At 33.8% G+C, this 16,246-nt stretch overlaps 3 protein-coding genes across 3 annotated transcripts in view; 2 read left to right on the top strand and 1 right to left on the bottom strand.

The window, feature by feature from the left end:
- Window positions 1-115, bottom strand: part of LOC107453578 (endoribonuclease LACTB2) — a 30,151-nt gene extending 30,036 nt beyond the window's left edge. The window contains exon 1 of the mRNA XM_087153876.1: window positions 69-115. The gene's annotated coding sequence lies outside the window, so the exon portion shown is untranslated. The remainder of the gene's footprint in view (window positions 1-68) is intronic.
- Window positions 116-1,531: 1,416 nt separating this feature from the next.
- Window positions 1,532-2,140, top strand: LOC147802077 (uncharacterized). The gene has a single exon (XM_087153703.1). It carries the CDS (start codon window positions 1,532-1,534, stop codon window positions 2,138-2,140), a length of 609 nt encoding a protein of 202 aa, XP_087009829.1.
- A 1,696-nt stretch (window positions 2,141-3,836) lies between these two features.
- LOC107453569 (solute carrier family 25 member 35) lies at window positions 3,837-10,502 on the top strand. Its single transcript, XM_016070443.5, has 3 exons — window positions 3,837-4,532; window positions 5,179-5,391; window positions 9,865-10,502. Exons 1-3 carry the CDS (start codon window positions 4,161-4,163, stop codon window positions 10,186-10,188), a joined length of 909 nt encoding a protein of 302 aa, XP_015925929.2. The 5' UTR covers window positions 3,837-4,160; the 3' UTR covers window positions 10,189-10,502.
- Window positions 10,503-16,246: the final 5,744 nt, after the last annotated feature.

Genomic DNA, 16,246 nt, shown 5'->3' on the forward strand with positions numbered 1-16,246 from the left:
GGTAAGATAGCAAAATGAATTTTACTGCGCCGATAATCGGTGCAATAGACACTCCGTTTTTAAAAAGCGATAAAACTTTCGTAGGCCATCAATCACAGAAATATTGAACTAGTTTATAGCTTGTGTGGTAGCAAATTTTAGGGACCATTCGAGCGATCGCAACGTTCGAATACGCCATCTGGGGAGAAGACTGGTTCCATGTCCTAATCCTCTCCCTTTTCCTCTCAATTGTATAAGAATATGCAACGATAATTCTTAAATTTTTTTCTTTCATATTTAATTGTTACAAGTATTTTTTTAAATTTCTGCAGCACTTTCTTTTAGAACTGTGTTCAATGTAGTTTTCAATTCCATATAGTTTCCTAACTTGAAAAGTTTTAATCCATTTGAAAATCAAGAGAGAAACTGGCGTACTTTCTTCTCCTATGACTCTCTACACGCTATGGTGAAAGCATGTCAAGAGTTGCCATAGGTAGGGAGTGCTACTCTACGCCACTTATAGCCCATGACCAATACACAAAACTCAGATCACCACCAAGAGAATAAAAGGAGCCAGATAACAAAAAAAAGGTTTATTTTCATTCAGCAAAAAACTTCAGCAAAAACTTCTAAGACTTCTAACATTAAAATGAGGTCTGTGACAATCTGCTCTATTCTGCCCACTTTATCCTAATCTGGGAAAATGTATTGTCGACAATGCCAACCTTCATCTATCAAGATTAAATCAAGTTAGCACGTCTTATACACTAATGAATTGGTGTTTAATTTTCGCTGTGGTAGTTACGCCACACTAGTTAAAAACCGTGTAAACCTTGGCATCCTTCAGAAAAAATCTTTAAAATGAGGTTGACTTAAATTTTTCAAACTTGAAAAAATCCTTGAATTAAGCTTTTCTTTAGGTGAAAATCATCTTAAACCTAGATATATAGTGTTTTTTTCCCGTAACGTTTGTGAATCAACCTTGTCATGAAATTTTCATTGACAATAATGTTTGATTCTGCTGGTGTGATATCAGCTAAGATGTTATTCTGGACGTGACTTCACTGTCCCAAACTTGTATGACGGCATGCTTCTGCAATTATTAGTTTTATATGCTACTCTTTATAACTCTTTATTCCGTGGAAAAATTCTCTCTCTTTCTTTCAATCTGCTTTATTCTACTGGGAGGGAGGGGAATAGTCTTTTTCCTTAGTTCATTCATTCACAGAAAGAAATGTTTATTTCGGTTGCACTGATGAAGGTTGCCCTTTGAGCATCCGAAACAGCTGTCTACATTTATAAATATTTTTTGTGTTCTCAAACGTTGTTTACCTTAGTTTGTTTTACTCCTCGTAGTTTAAAAACTCAAAATTGATTTATTCAGACCGTCAAAGATCAATTGATTGGGATCGATCGGCCCCAACTAGGAGGTCTGCTGGAACTGGTGAGCCCTCATGACTACCAAAAAATTAATGTCAGGCTTTCTCTTGAACAGGACATTGTCAAAAGAGAAACGTCTGCTGCTGCTCTCCACCTTCCTGCGCTGGAGACAATGGGAATCCGTTACCCGGAACCACTCTGGTTGAGAGTTTTTACAGATGGCTCTTTCGATCCAGATCAACCAAATGCTGGAGCTGATATCTTTTGTAATCTCTTCTCCCTTGGTGCCCCAGTGGGTGCCAATAGATTTGCTTTTGACGGGGAAGTTGTTGCAATCCGTATTGCAATCGAACAGTTTTTTTGTTTTATTGAGCCTTTTTCAAATGTGTTTATCCTTTCAGACTCGAAGGCGGCGCTTTGCTCGATTGAATCTATACATTGCCCTTCCAATTGCGACGTTCTAAAATGTCAGAATGCGATACGTAAACTCCACCATTTAGGCAGAACTGTAGCCCTACAATGGATTCCCGGGCACTGTGATATTGCACGAAATGAGAGGGCTGATGCTTTGGCAAAGAGAGGCACGAGAATTCTCCAGGCTCTTAGTAGCCCAGTCCCCTTCTCAACTTTAAAAGGGATTATTAGATCAAAAGTCAATAAGGATTTCCATCATCAATTGTCAGAAAGGCTAAAAAACAAAGTGTGGAGAGATCTTCGACAGAACACCATTCCAGACTGGCCGCGCTGCGAAGCGGTGGCTCAGTTTCGACTATATACCTGACATGACTGCCTAGCCGCGCACTTGTTTCGTTTAGGGCTGGCACCTGATCCCTATTGTTCTCTGTGCATGAGAGGGGGTTGTTTTGGATGGCAGCCACATCCTGTGCTGCAGGGCCCTCCGCGGGTCGTCGTCTACCGAACAATATTGGGAAGCAAGAGCGCTCCTGAGGAAATGACTTTTTACTTTCTTGTTTTGTTCCTGTGTTTTTGCTTTTTAACATGTCAATTCTCCTCTGCCATTTGAAATAAATAAATAAATGTTTAAAACTTGAACCCACTCCATTTTTCTTTAACACGCTTTTTTTTTATTAAATCTGTGATCATTTTCATAAAGACGCATTTTGCGCTGTATCCCGCATAAAAAGCTCAACTACAAGAAATGTATTCCTTACTTTTTAGATCCAATCGGTGATTGTATAAAAATTTTAAAAGAAGTTTTTTGTATTGTAGTTTAGCAGGATCATTGAAAACTATAAAAAATATTAGGTATTGTGTTCGTTTATTTGCTCTTCCTTGAATGAAGTTTTTTTTTTTATTGCTTATTAATATTTTTGCGAAAAGGTTTGTGTTTGCATTATTTCGCTTCCCGTGGAAAAAGCTTTTCGCTTAATATTTCTGTTTACCTTATCATGAAAACCATGATAAAATACTAAAACAAGGTAAACCATTCGCTTTTTTTAAAAAAACCAAAGTGACAGTATTTCTTAAAAATCTTTAAAAATCATCTGTTATCCTTCTAGGATGAAAGGTTTGAAATTGCTATATTTTCCCTTTATTGTCCCGCAGTGGACTGATCGTTAAGACACGGTTCCCAGAAGATCACCGAAGTCAAGTATCACTGGCTGCGGTCAGTGTGCGGGTGGGAGAAAACTTGGATCAGTCTGCGTAGGGATCGAGGGGGTGCGGTATGGGTCCTTGTTAAACTGTTCTACTGTAAAGTGCTCGACTTCGTGTGCAGGTCGTTAGGCTACCGAAGTGGGGGTGGCATCCCCTCTGCAGAGGATCAAAATTGTGATGGCTTGTCTTCGGATCATCCTCGGGGATGTTTCCCAGACTGTCGCCCATAGCCCATTATGCAGCTTTAGTGCGACGTAAATTAACTACAACTACAACAACAGCTATATCGATACAAGGTTTTTAGTTCAAAAGTTTTTGTGAGAGGAGATTTCGTATCGTGATCTGTGGCAGAATAATCGAGAAGAAAAAAATCACAGAAATTGGGCAACTCGAAAAGTTATAACTCTCAGTCACCTCCGAACAAACATCTACACGTTTTTTTTTTTAATTCGCAATTTAAAAATGTATTTGGCACCTTGGCGTTTGTAGTTGGTGCGACAGATCACGATATGGAAATATCCCCTTCGTGACAAAAGGAAAATTCCGACGCAAGATTGTATGCTTTCTGGGTATGTTCGATAACCTGTGCTTCTTTTTTCTGGGAGGTATTGGTAAATGTCGATTGAGAAATGACGATACGAATTGATAAACTCCAAAAATAATTCAAAATGCACAGCAAAATAAAATTAAAAAAAAAAACGAAATAGCCAAATCTAATAAACATAAACAACGATTAAGCGATAACGATGTTAATGATGATAAAATTAGCCAATAAGATTTCCTGACCGAGTGGCGCCGGTTTCTTCGTATTTTGATTTCTTGGTTAAGAGTAGCAAAATTAAATAATCGGGACCGTAATTGTGTTCTATTTCATCATCTTTATTTGTTTACATCCATTTCAGCGGTGGAGGTCGGATATGAGCTAATTGTGATTGATGTGTAGTCCTCTCGTGTTTTATCTGTTCTTTTAGAAAGATGTCTTGATTTGTGTCTCACTTCATTAGGGCTATAATAAGTTGGAAAAAAAAAATGCAGCATTATTTCAGTGTTGTTAAATTTATGACTTGTATGCTAAGGATTTTATTGAAGAGTAATATATGCACAAACGCAACACGTATTTGTTGGTTATTTTGATCTGATAACATAACGTCGAGTTTTTTTTTTAGTGATTTTCAATTGCAACTATGGAATTCGCGATTGGAGGAATCGCTGCGTGTTGTGCTGGGTTTTTCACCAATCCTTTAGAAGTGGTTAAAACACGTTTGCAGCTACAAGGAGAACTTCAAAATCGCGGAGTTTATACTAAGCACTATAAGAACGCATTCCAAGCTTTTTATGTGATAGCTAAAAGTGATGGAATCCTAGCTCTCCAAAAAGGTCTTGTTCCTGCTTTGTGGTACCAATTCTGTATGAATGGTGTTCGTTTGGGATCGTTTGATTTTATGCAGAAGAGTGGTGTCATTGATTCGAAGGATGGCATCAGTTTCCTTCGTAGTATAGCTGCTGGTGCTTCAGCTGGCTGCCTTGGTGCTTTAGTTGGAAGTCCTTTCTACATGGTAATCACATCTCCATATCAGTATTTACACCAAAATAATTGCCAAGTTTTGGGTGATAGGAAGATTTGCGTATTTTGATCTAGCCAAAGTAATCGCCAAGTCTTGGCAATTTCCACACAGTGGCCTGCAGGAAGATAAAAAATCACTGAAGGGGTATGGCTCCTAGCCATTTCTGGGATATTCAGTAAATGCTATAGTAAATGATAAACTATTTCCTTTACTATAGCATTATTTAAGTAAGTTTCCCTCAATTAAAATAAGTATAGTTAGCCCAAAATAGCTGACACAAGAGTGGCAATCCAGCTAATGTAAAGAGGGGAAAAAAGAACAGTAAGACTCAAAGATTTCAGCTTTTGTTTCAACTTTTGTATTTGTGATCTGTAGCACCAACTACAATTGCCAAGGTGCCAAATAAATTTTAAACTTGCAATTTTTAAAAAAAAATAAAAACAAGTAGATGTTTTTCTAGTGGTGGCTACGAGTTATATCTTTGAGTTAGTCCCCTTCTGTGATGTTTTTTTAAAGTTTCTCTCAGGCCGCTTTCGCTCAGGAAGTTGCTTGTTGATTATTCTGCCACAGATCATGATACAGAAATCTCCCCATGCTTTTAATAATGAATGAGAGTTAATTCTTCTTTTCAAAATAGGTTAAAACTCAAATACAAGCGTCATCCACTATTGCTGTTGGGTTTCAGCATAAACACGAGGGAATGCTGAGAGCTTTTAAAAATGTTGTCAAAGGTTATGGATTCTTCGCCTTGTGGCGGGGAGCGAGTGCTGCTATGTCGAGAGTAACGTTTGGTTCAGCCGCTCAATTGGCCACATTTTCAAATGCAAAATCTTTCATCGATGAACTTCAAGTAAGTAATTCCTCATTTTTAGTTATTACAAGGGTTGTTTTTTTAAGCAAGAGCCATTTTGTTGTGTACACTAATAGCTGAAGCTTGTGACAGATTTTTTTTTGGCTTTTCTGCGACAAAACTCTCTAGCACTAATATTTTTCTTCAACATACTTTTAATAATAACAAATATGTATGTTACTAACTTGAAATAACAAAAGTGCTGTGTTTACAAAAATATATATATAATTGTTTTTAATTGAGCATGGAATAACTTTTTATTCCAAAAGGCTCTGAGAATTAGTATAATCATGTATCTGAAACATTTTTGTGGTAAGAAATAAAGAATTATAAATAGATTTTTGTTATCGATTTAGTTGCGACTGTAAATTAATGAGTCTTACATTAGTATTGAAATAAAAAGTTAGCTGTAACATTGATTGTTACGAAAAGTGTAAAGTATTTTACGTTTGCTTTTTATGAAATGTGATAAGGGTTAAATTATTGTTTTAATTAAATTAAAATTCGGTTAAGCATGATTAAAAAAATATTGAAAGCTAGGAAATATACCCCTTGGCAGAATTTTTTCAGGCTTTCTGCATTTCTAATATTAATAATATCTTTCTCCAAAGTACTTTTAATGATAACATGTTACTGATTTAAAGTAATAAAAGCTTCAACATAAAACTTTTTTGACAAAAGAATTTTTTTTTGAATACGTAATATTTATATTTTTTATTCTAACATAGGGGTGCACAACCTTTTTGAGTGAAGAGCCACTTGCACAACAGGTTGGCTAACGAAGGGCCGCACATGTATTTAGACATGTTGATGACAAATGTAGTAATGTTTATTTAAACAATAGCACTCCATTTTTTTTATCAATAAACATATTTGTAAAAAATTAAAGGTGTTCCATTATTAGAATTCCTTCAAAAATAAAAAAGATTATACTTTTTTTTTTTACAAAAAAAAATTGCTATTTTTATCATATGAACAATAGATTTATCAAAATAAATAAACATTGAAGAAAAGAAATGTTTTTTTTTTTTTTTAATCATATCATGCAATACCAAAATTTATTTTAGAATTAAATTCTAATAAATAAAAGAAAACTGCAATGTCCACAGAATGAAAGTAGGAAAAAGTTTAGTTATAATTAAGTAATATAAATTCAAATTAAGTATTTTAATTGAAGAAAATTTATAGGTTTTAGACAAAAGCCTAAAATAAAAACAAAACTGTTATAGCTCAAGATAAAATTCAATGCTTATTTTATAATGTACTTTATTATTTTATTTTTTTAATTATTATATTTTTTTGTATCGTAAACATTTTCCTTTTTTTTATCGAAAAAGATCACTTAAGCAACAAAAATTGAAATCTAAACTACAAACAGTGAGCAGTTTAAAAATTAAAGTTTTTCCGTCATTTTATGAATTTCTCAAGTTTCAATAACATTGCATTTAAATTAGGGATGTAACGAGTATTTGGCCCTTCTGTGAGAAATTCAGTTGGTTGAATGATCAGTCAAATATTCGGCAGAATATTTTTTAGAAATGTATTTTTCTAAGTTTTTATTTTTTTATTTTTGAATTTTTCAGACAAGTCAATTTTGTCATTTTTTCGATACTTTAAGAATCGAGAAGGATTTTTTTGACATTTTTTGCTGTTTTTATTATAATCTAGCATTTTAACAGAATGTCTCATACTATTAATTTATTATCACTCTTTCCCTGTACTATAATATAGTAACCAGTATCATAGAAAAGTGTGATATTCAGTATTAAAGTTTTGTTTCAGGAACTGAGAAAAATTACTTTTTTCTGTTTTTCTTTTTTTAGGCATTTTTATTATGAATGAGCATTTTTTTTAAAAATGAAGTGACTAATAAAATTTATATTATAGCAATTTTTCTTCTTCTAAAATTATGGCAATGAGAAAAATTTAAATTGAGATTTTCAGCTTAAGATTTTCATTTAAAAAATTAAGAACGTTTTTTCTAACTTTTTTATTTTCTTTAACTAAAAAAAATCCTTCTTTTAGACGTTTTTATTATAACACGGTAATTTTTAATATCATTTATGTTGACTTAATTCTTTTATCTTTGCTTTTTCTGGTAATTTGAAAACTGAGATGTTCAGCTTTAAAATTTTCTTTCAAAAATTTAGATTGATTTTTATGTTCACTGTTTCGCTTTTCGACATTTTCAAAAACGTTCTTGATTGGCCTTATTTTTTAGAGTTAATTTATGAATACGTTTTTCCAGGAAATATTATTCTGAGCATTGAAATTTTAGTTTCAGAGTTACTATGCTGCTAAAAGATTTTGTTATTGGGCCCGTGTGCCGCGCTCAGTCAATTTTTCTTCTTTTTTTTTTGCCGAATATTTGGTTTTTGATCAAATCACAATTCATTACCACATTCGACCAAATAATATTCGTTGTGGGGGAAAAAAAATGAAGGAAAAATAACTAGGATTTACGATAAAACTGCACCAAAATACCGTATCAAAAAGTGATTAATTAATTTCGCGATTAACAATCACGTGCCGCAATAACATCATAGTTAAATAACGGGATTGTCAAAATCATGTGGAAAAGTTTAGAAATAATTGGGGGAAAGAATCACTTATATTTATGTTGAACTCAGCACGAATAAAGCGTGTCAAATGCACGATTTAAAATTTGCATGTCGTAATAGAATGAATGGAATTTTTTATAGTACATGGGAACGCATAGTAATAACTGTCGAAGAAAATTTTTTGAAAAAAAGAAAGAATTGCGAAAAAAAAGATAAAAAAATCACTTAGATTTAAGATGAAATTGTCACAAGTAAACTGCACCAAAAAGTGATTATTTAAATGGGTGATCTGAAACTTGCATCATAATAAAAATTCGACCTTTTCGAAATCGCGTGGAAAAGCGGAAATAACTGTTTTAAAAAAATCATTTATATTTGCGATAAAATCGGCTTAAACAAAGCGCGTTAAACATACATTTACTAAAGAATCTGTTGAAATTGATTGTGTCAAAACGTGATGACTTAAAAGTGCGATTAAAAATTGCCATTTTTAAAAAAAAATTCATTGTGTTTAGAAGCTCTCACGGGCCGCACTTCAGTAGTCGAAGGGCCGCATTGGCCGCAGGTTGTGCACCCCTATTCTAATATTATGGGTGATATTCTCGAATTCTGTTGGGGGGGGGACACACTATTTATTTCTTTTTTTCATTTTTTTAAATCATCTTCACATTAAAAAAAAATCATTAAATCCTCACCAGCAACTACCGTAAAAAGATTGACAGCTAAATCACGCGAATCGGATTCTTCAAAAAAAGTTTACTAAATGCGTGCATTCGAGATTCAGTTGTTGTAATAAATAATATCGTATTAAAAATATAGGATTTTAGTAACTATGTGGAAATTTAAAGTAATAACTGCAAAAAAAAAAAAAAAAAAAAACCGGACAAAATAAACTTTATGGATTATTTCCTATTAAAAACAGCCTGATGGGCAAAATTGGCTTTGGATGTTTTCTCTAAAAAAATTTTTTTGATCGTCAAAAGGTGATCACAGGCTACCCATTGGCAAAATATATGTTGTCAAAAGGTATTCCGGTCTACGTTCTTTGGCTTTTTCAGCCTCAGTAAGATAATCCTTGGCATTGTTTTTTTTCTTGCTTCAACTCTAACCTTTGGGACCGTGGCAATCAGTTTGGACCCTCTTTATGTGTGATATTCACCTGAATTAGTATTAAAAACGATCCAGTTTGAACTGCTGGTTAGAATTTCTGATTCTTAATTAAAACAATGAAAATAAAAATATTGTTAAAATTATGAAATTCTGTTTTGTTCACTACTCAAATATTTGTGGGATCTCTCTGGTCCCATATCTCAAAAATAAAGTCACCAACTTAATGCATAACAAAATTAAAAGTGAGAAAAAGAGTTATGAAAAAATTATCAAACAGCAACAGTCGCCATAGCAACGCATGCAATGACAACGCATGTGCATTGTTTACTGTTACTCTTGAACACAGTTAAAAAGTATGATGACGTCTAAATAAGGTGCGCACATCATCAAACCCAAAACAACACCTTTTTGGCCGATGGGTAATAGAATGGAAATTTATGTAGAAGGAACCAAATTTTTTACTTAATTTTTCTTTATTTACCATTATTCTCAAATGAGAATAGAGAGATCACAAGCATTTTTTTCCCCACTCAGATGCACGAGAAAGGCATTATTTGAATATTGTTTTGAAGAAAAGATAAAATCTTTCGAAAATTTCTGCAGGAAGGAAAATCAAAATTTTTAACTTTACAAAGGAAAGATGCTTCTGCAAGAACTCTGTACTGTTCTACGTTAATTTCGCTGGATCGCCACGATTCTGCCACATGGGAAATATGTAATGCCTATTGTGGCATTACATGCATATTGTTTTTTCTTTCTTTATGAAATTTGTACTGGCTAACTTGATATTTTTATTTTCTAGGTATTCAAGCCTAATAGTTGGCTATGTGCTCTATTTGCCAGCATGTTAAGTGGCGTTGCAGTTGTTGTGTGCATGACGCCACTGGACGTTGTGTCCACTCGTATGTACAATCAAGGAGTGGACAGTAAAGGTAAAGGCCTTATTTATTCAGGGTTGTTTGATTGCATTCAGAAGATAATGGCTAAAGAAGGAGTTTTTGGATTTTACAAAGGCGCTACAGCAAGTTTGTTACGAACGGGTCCTCATACCGTACTTTCTCTTGTATTTTGGAGTGAATTTCAAAAGTTTTATCACGCTCCTTCTATAGCAACGAATGTTGACTAACAGAAAAATCAAGAAATTAATGTAGTTATAAAGATAAAATATATTTCAGAAAATCAATTAATTAATCTAGATTTGAAGATTAAATATATTTCAGAAAATCTATAAACTAACCTAGATACATGGATATATATTTCAGAAACTCAGATCTGAAAATATAGTGCCAAACACCCGCTCTCTAAATATTATTATTATTGGTTAAATAATTTAAATTGATTCTTAATTTTCCTTCACCGAGACTAAGATCTGAAAATTTAGTGCCAAACACTGGCTTCTGTAATATTATTATTGATTAAATTATTTAATTTGGTTCATAATTTTCCTTCACTGAAACTAAGATCTAAAAATGTGTTGTTGTTGTTGTTGCTTATGCCCACTTGACCAACAGAAGCATTAAATCAAGTCCATGAACTCATCCAAAAAGCTCCCAAAGCCATGTACTATTGCAGCAGGGTTGGAGACTAGGTGGCTCTTCTGGCAGCCAATGCATGATAGGATGTGGGCAGGAGCAGACTGGTTCACATGGCACTTAGGGCAGGGTGGATAGACTTTTAAGGTCCGCAATGTGACGTTGGGATCGAGTGTGTCCGCTTCTAAATCTGGCAAGCGCCGTTTGGACATGCCTATTGCTTGCCCTGATCAGAGCAAGACCAGGCCGACCACCCCCATACCAATCATGCACAGGATAAATACAGGAAATATAGTGCCAAACATTGGCTTCTAAAATATTATTATTGATTAAATTATTTAAATTGATTAATAATTTTCCTACACCGAAACTAAGATCTGAAAATATAGTGCCAAACACCATCTCCTAAATTTTAGCAAAAACTCCACTCAAATATTGATTACAAGTTTTTTTTGTATTTTAGGAACCTCCTTTCTTTAATTTCTAATACAGTAGATTCTCAGTTGTTCGAGTTTCCCATAAATTTCAAGTCCCGCAGTGGACTGATCATTAAGTCACGGTTCCCAGCAGATCACCGAAGTCAAGCATCACTGGCTACGGTCAGTGTGCGGGTGGGTGACCACTTGGATCAGTCTGCGTAGGGACCGAGGGTGTGCGGTATGGGTCCTCGTTAAACTGTTCTACCGTAAAGTGCTCGACTTCGCGCTCAGGTCGTCGGGCTACCGAAGCGGGGGTGCCATCTCCTCCGCAGAGGATCAAAATTGTGATGGTATGTCTTCGGATCATCCTCCGGGATGTTTCCCAGACCGTCGCCAATAGCCCATTGTGTAGCTCTAGTGCGACGTAAATTAACAACAACCCATAAATTTCAACTAGTAAAAAAAAAGTCAGTCTTGCTCCCAAATAATAACCAATGCACGCACAATACATGGAATGATTTTACGACAACTAATATGGCTGAATGTTTAAAAACAATATTGTGTGTTTAATACTGAAACTTGTGAATAGTGTGTTTCAACAAAAAATATTAGACAATTATTTTAAAGTACTGTTTCCCTTAACAATTTGTTTGAAGAAAAAAAAATGCAAAAAATTAAATCGTTATTTTATTTTAATAAATACTAGGAGCTAAAACAAAACGTAATACACAAGTTTTTAGTTGAAATTTCAAATTTTTTAATGTGCAAAAACATTTAATTTACTTTTCCGAGTAGTCTCGGGCAAATGAAAAAAAGTTGAATATTAGTCTTTGTATGATAGTTTTTGTGAAACCTCTCACTCTATCTTTGCGAGACATTTCATAAATTTGGTTTGTTATGTAAGTCCGCTTAATGATGACAAAGGATTTTGCAGGTATTTATTTCGTCATCTCAGGATTAATTATGCTTAAAAAATAAAATATGAAAATATACACAATCTACATGAAATTTAAATTCCGAAGCTCTACTGCTCCCTTCTAGTTCATACTCTCCCTTAGTCCAGCTAATTCTTCGTTCAAGCTAATACTAAAAATAAATCCTTTTTCTCACTAGAAAAAGTCCTTCGCTCCACCCCCAATGTAGGATACTTCCTGTGTCCCTCAAGTCAGGGGTCAATAGAATGCATGGGAGAGGATCTTTAAAACGATAAACACCACAAAGGGATCCAAACCCCCCCCCAGAGAAACGCCATTTTTTATGCAAATTCATCAACCCTCGTATATACAATCGCACAATCCAACAGCAAAACGCCCCAAACTAAATTTTGCAAACTTCCATTCACAATAGGAAGTTAGCAAAATTTTTATTATTTTTATTATTATTTGCTTCTGGCCAAGTAAAAACGTAATAAATAAACCGAAACGTACTGACAAATTCTGCTTCGCCTGAGTTTTCTCGGGATAATCAGGTAAGCAGTACTGTAATGAATATTATAACTTGGCTTAATGTACCCTCTAATATAAGTGAATTTTCTTTAACTATAATGTATTTTTTAATGATGCATTAAAATTTAAAAATTGTTTTGTTTACATTTATTTAAATATTTATTGCATTTTAAGTTTTTGATAACTCGAGTTTTCAAAAGTTCCAGGTTGGCTCGGTGCTTTCCACCTTGAATTACCGAGACTCTACTGTAATTGCTTTTCAGCTATGTTCTTTTTTTTTTTTTTTTTTTTTTTTACATTTTTTTTCTTTAAAAATTAAATGTTTCCCATTTTAAACTGAACCCATTCCATTACTATAGCTGCTAACTGTACTGGATTCTCCTGTAGATTACTGGATTTTGCCAGTTTCTCCTGGTTTAATAAAAATTCTCCTGGTTTTTTGTACATTTTAGAAAATTCCATAAAATTGCATAAGTTTTCAACAACAACAAAAAAATCTCTATTGCAATAGAGTTTTTGCACAGACAAGCACAAGGGCCCCCATCAGGGCCCCCATTTTGCACAAGGGCCCCCATCAGGGGGGAAGGTGGGCGCACGATGTGCCCACTTAAAGCTTGGGGGGGGGGAATTTTTACTCTAAATAAAACGAATAGTTTGGGGGGGAAGGAATTTATTTGTCCAAGAATGCGTCCAAGAGCTTGGGGGGGGGATGGGGGCCACTGGCTTGAATATTTAAATAAGTATTACTGATACATAATGAAGCAAGCCTCATTTATAGAAATCAGTTTAAGACCTTTTTTTGTTCTAAAATGTTCAGTTTATTTTTATTCTGAACTCCCATTTTAAATTAATCTTTTTAACTGTCTTTGATAAATTAAATGCTATTTGAAATTATGAGTATAACATTTCAAATATATTTAATGTCCATCATAACTGGAAAATATTGCAGTTTTCTATTTTGACGACTATAAGAATCCCTAAAATTCCCTATGTATCAAATTTTAAGCATAATATGCAACAATTGTCATGAAATTTGAAGTGTTATTTTGAAAGCAACTCGGAAGCAGTGGCGTAGGTAACAGGGGGGCAAGAGAGGACATAAATCCCTGGGCACATCTTTAGAGGGGTGCCAAATTATTGAAAAATGAATTCTCAAAAAAAAATATTGTTCTATTTTAAATATTCCCAGTTAGTCTGACGGAAAATTTAATAATTTATTGTGGTGTATTGTTGTTTCTACATAATCTAAATTCTAAAACTTATTCCGAGTTAATTATTGTTGTTCTTTCGTAATCTAAATTCTAAAACTTATTCCCAGTTAGTCTGTCTGAAATTTTAATAATTTATTGTGGTGTATTGTTGTTTTTACGTAATCTAAATTCTAAAACTTAAAATGTTTTTGAAAAGCCCCCTTAAAGTTGAGCAGGGTCGCCGAAATGGGAGGTCGCTGTGAGCTCCCAAAAACTTTTAGTATTTAGCAAATTTTGTCTGGCCATTTGTCATCTTCACGAAATTTCATTTTTTATTTTAAAGAAAATATAAATAAAATTAGTCAATATTATACCTTTTTAGCCGGGGTAGCCTAGTTGGTAGAGCACTAGGTCCAAGTCTAAGAGGTGGGTTCGATACCCGCTGGCCGAAAACTCCTCATGTAGTAAATGGTGACTAATGCATGTTAAATCTGTCGAGTCACCAAGTCCTCCGTGTTACCATGACAAATCATATCTCTGGGGGTACTGATCCAGGAGTTTCTTTGTCTTCTGGATTGATTCAAAATTACGAGGCTAGGGTGTTGAACATCAGTAGTCGTAAACCCAAAAACCGACGGATATAAAAAAAAAATTATTGCTCCTTTATTTTAAAAAGCAATGAAAAAACGAATCATACACAAGTATCATTTCAGGCACCTTTATTTTAATTAGGTAGCTCAATTCCTAGAATATTCTTTTTCTATTTGGTACTTGACAAGACTTGCTAATCACCAAATTATTTTGTTTGTGGGTTGCTTAAATTTCCTCAGCACCTAAAACCACATAAATGATTATTAGTTTCTATCTGTTTAAATTAATTTAATATAGTCAAACCCCGCTATAGTGAGCCTTCAAGGGACCGGTTCACTATATCCGTTCTGAAAATAATTTTTACTAATGGTTCCAAACTTTTTGTAATAGATTACAGTGCACTCCCGATTATCCGGGTTAATCACCGGGACAGGTCACACGGACAATCGAAAAACACGGATAATCCGAAAACTCCTTTTATTAAAGAAAAAATCAATATCAGTACAAAAAATATAAAAATTACTGACATTTGCATGCTGTATAACATCAAACTAGGAATTTTCCTTTTAAAAAAATGTGTAATGCGTCTTCTTCATATATCGATACACATATTTTACGAACCGCAGTAATGTCACCGTAATCAAATCCTCCCACATAATCTAATAAAGTTTTTACAGAGCAGCAGAATGAGAAATTGTATTTCCCTCATTTACTATATCTTCTGCATCAGTTACTATCATCACTATTTAATTTAGCTACATAACGATGTCTTCATTTGTCAAATGCTGGAAGTCAGGCTCACATGCATCACTTTGAAACCAATCTTCGAAATTTTCTTCATCAAGAATTTCGAAACCTTCGATTTCTTTTGCTTGTTCGAGAATACTGTTATCATATTTTTCTTGAACATCTGAAGAGGATTGTTCATCAAGCGATATGACCTTTCTCCAAGATCGTGATAATGTAGACGATTTTACCTTTGACCATGCTGCTGATATTCCATATACTGCAATCCAATAACGAATATTGCTTCCAAAAATTTGGTAGTGTTATAACTTCATGAATCAAATTTTTTTAATCCTGAAAATGTTTCTCTTTATATTTTTCGTGTGACCCTGGAATGAGCACGGATAATCCGCTAACCGGATAATTGAGAGTGTACTGTATTTAAATAAATGACCCATAAAAAGAAATACAAAAATGACTGAAACAAAAAATGTGTTAACTTGCTTTTTTGTTTTATGACTCTTCGTCTTGTGCACAAAAAAAAAAAAAAAAAAAAAAATAGTTAACTTTATCTGATGCAGGGATTAATTTGTCCATACATTTGCCTGGGTTGGTCTTTGTTTAGGGATGGGAAGGAAAGTGAGATAAAAGAGGTAAAGAAGAAAAAATGCTTATCGCTACATTCCACTCTATAGATGGTTTTAAAAATCAGTCGAAGACAGAAGAAAGCTCCTCCTTTTTTTAGTTCACTATATGCACAGAAAATGTGTATAGCAAAGCACAGGCCCGAACATTTCGTTCACTATAGCGGGGTTTGACTGTTGAGCAACAACATTTCATTCCAAGTCACCATTCTTTAAGTAAAATGAAGATTTTGTTATTTAGAAAGAAGGTATCTCATTTAAGCTGTTGTTGACTCAATTCTTTAATTTTCCAGATTTTAGTCCAATATTTTGCCGGTGAACTCTGTCTAAAATAATCTTTTTTAATCAAAACTCCACAAATTGCTAATTAAAGCGGGACTTTTTAGGAAAGAAAGTACAATAAGGGCATATCAGCAATTTCTGGAGAGCCTGAAAATTTTTAAAACTTGTGATCTGGTTTCTTGTAATTTTCAGTGCGTATTAACCCAAATTAACTCAGGATAATCAAGGAAACAGAATCTCAAATATGATTTTTTCATTTATTCCATCATCAAACCATTTTAATTTTCGACCATTGAATAGTTTTAATGTTGTGATATTTAACTGTCAGAAATCATGTGAAAACTGAATCTCATTT

Source organism: Parasteatoda tepidariorum, chromosome 10, assembly GCF_982258835.1.
Source record: "Parasteatoda tepidariorum strain Cologne lab strain chromosome 10, Ptep-v5.0, whole genome shotgun sequence".
NCBI classification, from domain to species: domain Eukaryota; kingdom Metazoa; phylum Arthropoda; class Arachnida; order Araneae; family Theridiidae; genus Parasteatoda; species Parasteatoda tepidariorum.

Excerpts from the sequence above, each read along its gene's own strand:
- LOC147802077 (XM_087153703.1), top strand. The coding sequence starts at position 1,532 with ATGGGAATCCGTTACCCGGAACCACTCTGGTTGAGAGTTTTTACAGAT.
- LOC107453569 (XM_016070443.5), top strand. The coding sequence starts at position 4,161 with ATGGAATTCGCGATTGGAGGAATCGCTGCGTGTTGTGCTGGGTTTTTC. Across the intron at positions 4,533-5,178 it reads TTGGAAGTCCTTTCTACATG|GTTAAAACTCAAATACAAGC; the intron begins GTAATCACATCT and ends TTTTCAAAATAG. Across the intron at positions 5,392-9,864 it reads CTTTCATCGATGAACTTCAA|GTATTCAAGCCTAATAGTTG; the intron begins GTAAGTAATTCC and ends TTTATTTTCTAG.